Source organism: Mustela nigripes, unplaced genomic scaffold, assembly GCF_022355385.1.
Source record: "Mustela nigripes isolate SB6536 unplaced genomic scaffold, MUSNIG.SB6536 HiC_scaffold_2276, whole genome shotgun sequence".
Classification (NCBI taxonomy): Eukaryota; Metazoa; Chordata; class Mammalia; order Carnivora; family Mustelidae; genus Mustela; species Mustela nigripes.
Window position 1 is genome coordinate 1 of NW_026741683.1, and position 1,953 is coordinate 1,953.

At 39.4% G+C, this 1,953-nt stretch overlaps 1 protein-coding gene across 1 annotated transcript; it reads left to right on the forward strand.

The window, feature by feature from the left end:
• Nucleotides 1-653: 653 nt before the first annotated feature.
• Nucleotides 654-1,195, forward strand: LOC132008939 (small ribosomal subunit protein eS24-like). The gene has a single exon (XM_059387409.1). It carries the CDS (start codon nucleotides 693-695, stop codon nucleotides 1,086-1,088), a length of 396 nt encoding a protein of 131 aa, XP_059243392.1. The 5' UTR covers nucleotides 654-692; the 3' UTR covers nucleotides 1,089-1,195.
• The last annotated feature ends 758 nt before the right edge of the window (nucleotides 1,196-1,953 follow it).

A 1,953-nucleotide genomic window follows, 5' to 3' on the forward strand; every position in this document is an offset into this window, starting at 1 on the left:
ATTGACCTGAGCCGAAGGCAGCGGCTTAACCCACTGAGCCACCCAGGCGCCCCATCGGTAATCTTTTTAATGTGCTTTTTGATACTGTTTGCTAGGGTCTTGCTGAGAATCTTAGCATCCATATTAATCAGTGATATTGGTCTGAAATTCTCCTTTTTGGTAGGGTCTTTGCCTGGTTTGGGGATCAGGGTAATGCTGGCTTCATAAAAGGAGTCTGGAAGTTTTCCTTCTGCTTCAATTTTTTGAAACAGCTTCTGGAGAATAAGTGTGATTTCTTCTTTTAAAGTTTGGTAGAAGTCTCTGGGGAATCCATCACGTCCTGGGCTCTTGTTTTTTTTTGCGAGGGTTTTAACCACCGCTTCAATCTCGTTACTAGATATTGGTCTATTCAGGTTGTCAATTTCTTCCTGGTTCAATTTTGCTAGTTTATAGTTTTCCAGGAATGCATCCATTTCATCTAGGTTGCTAAGTTTATTGGCTATAACTGTTGATAATAACTTCTGATGATTGTTTCTACTTCTTTGGTGTTCGTTGTGATCTCTCCCTTTTCATTCATAATATTATGTATTTGAGCTTTCTCTGTTTTCTTTTGGATTAGTGTCGCCAATGGTTTATCAATCTCATTGATTCTTTCAAAAAAACCAGCTTCTAGTCTTTTTTCCTCTCCGGCTGCTTGAAGCTTGGCCGCCATCATGAACGACACAGTAACTATCCGGACCAGGAAGTTCATGACCAACCGACTACTTCAGCGCCAACAAATGGTTATTGATGTCCTTCATCCTGGAACGGCAACAGTACCTAAGACAGAAATTCAGGAAAAACTAGCCAAAATGTACAAGACCACACCAGATGTCATATTTGTATTTGGATTCAGAACCCATTTTGGTGGTGGCAAGACAACTGGCTTTGGCATGATTTATGATTCTTTGGATTATGCAAAGAAAAATGAACTCAAACATAGACTTGCAAGACATGGTCTGTATGAGAAGAAAAAGACCTCAAGAAAACAGCGAAAAGAACGCAAGAACAGAATGAAGAAAGTCAGGGGGACTGCGAAAGCCAATGTTGGTGCTGGCAAAAAGAAGTGAGCTGGAGATTGGACAATAGAACGAGTAAAGATGCTGCAGTGGCTTTATCTTTGGTGATTGTGCAGATTTTTCATGAGAGGATTAATAAACTAAGAATGTTTAAAAAATCTTCTAATTTCATTGATATGTTCTACTGTATCTATGGTTTCTACCTCATCGATCTCAACTCTAATTTTGATTATTTCCCTTCTTATGTGTGGAGTTGGTTTGATTTGTTGTTGATTCTCCAGTTCTTTAAGGTGTAGAGAGAGCTGCTGTGTTCTGGATTTTTCAATTTTTTTGAGGGAGGCTTGGATGGCTATGTATTTCCCCCTTCGGACCGCCTTTGCTGTATCCCATAGGTTTTGGATGGAAGTGTCTTTATTGTCATTGGTTTCCATGAATTGTTTTAGTTCTTCCTTGATCTCCTGGTTGATCCCCAAGCATTCTTAAGCAAGGTGGTCTCTAGCTTCCAGGTTTCTGAGTTCCTTCAGAACTTTTACTTGTGATTGAGCTCCAGTTTCAAAGCATTGTGATCTGAGAATACGCAGGGAATCATCTAAGTCTTTTGGTATCAGTTGAGTCCTGATTTGTGACCCAGTATGTGGTCTATTCTTGAGAAGGTTCCGTGTGCACTTGAGAAGAATGAGTATTCTGTTGTTTTAGGGTGGAATGTTCTGTATATATCTATGAGGTCCATCTGGTCCAATGTGTCATTGAATGCTCTTGTTTCTTTATTGGTTTTCTGCTTGGATGATCTATTTCTGAGAGAGGCTTGTTAAGATCTCCAACGATTAGTGTATTCATATCAATATGACTCTTTATTCTTGATAAACAGTTTTCTTGTGTAATTGGCTACTCCCATATTGGGGGCATAGATATTTAC

What these genes read in the sequence shown, in the direction of transcription:
- LOC132008939 (XM_059387409.1), top strand. Translation starts at nt 693, where the DNA reads ATGAACGACACAGTAACTATCCGGACCAGGAAGTTCATGACCAACCGA.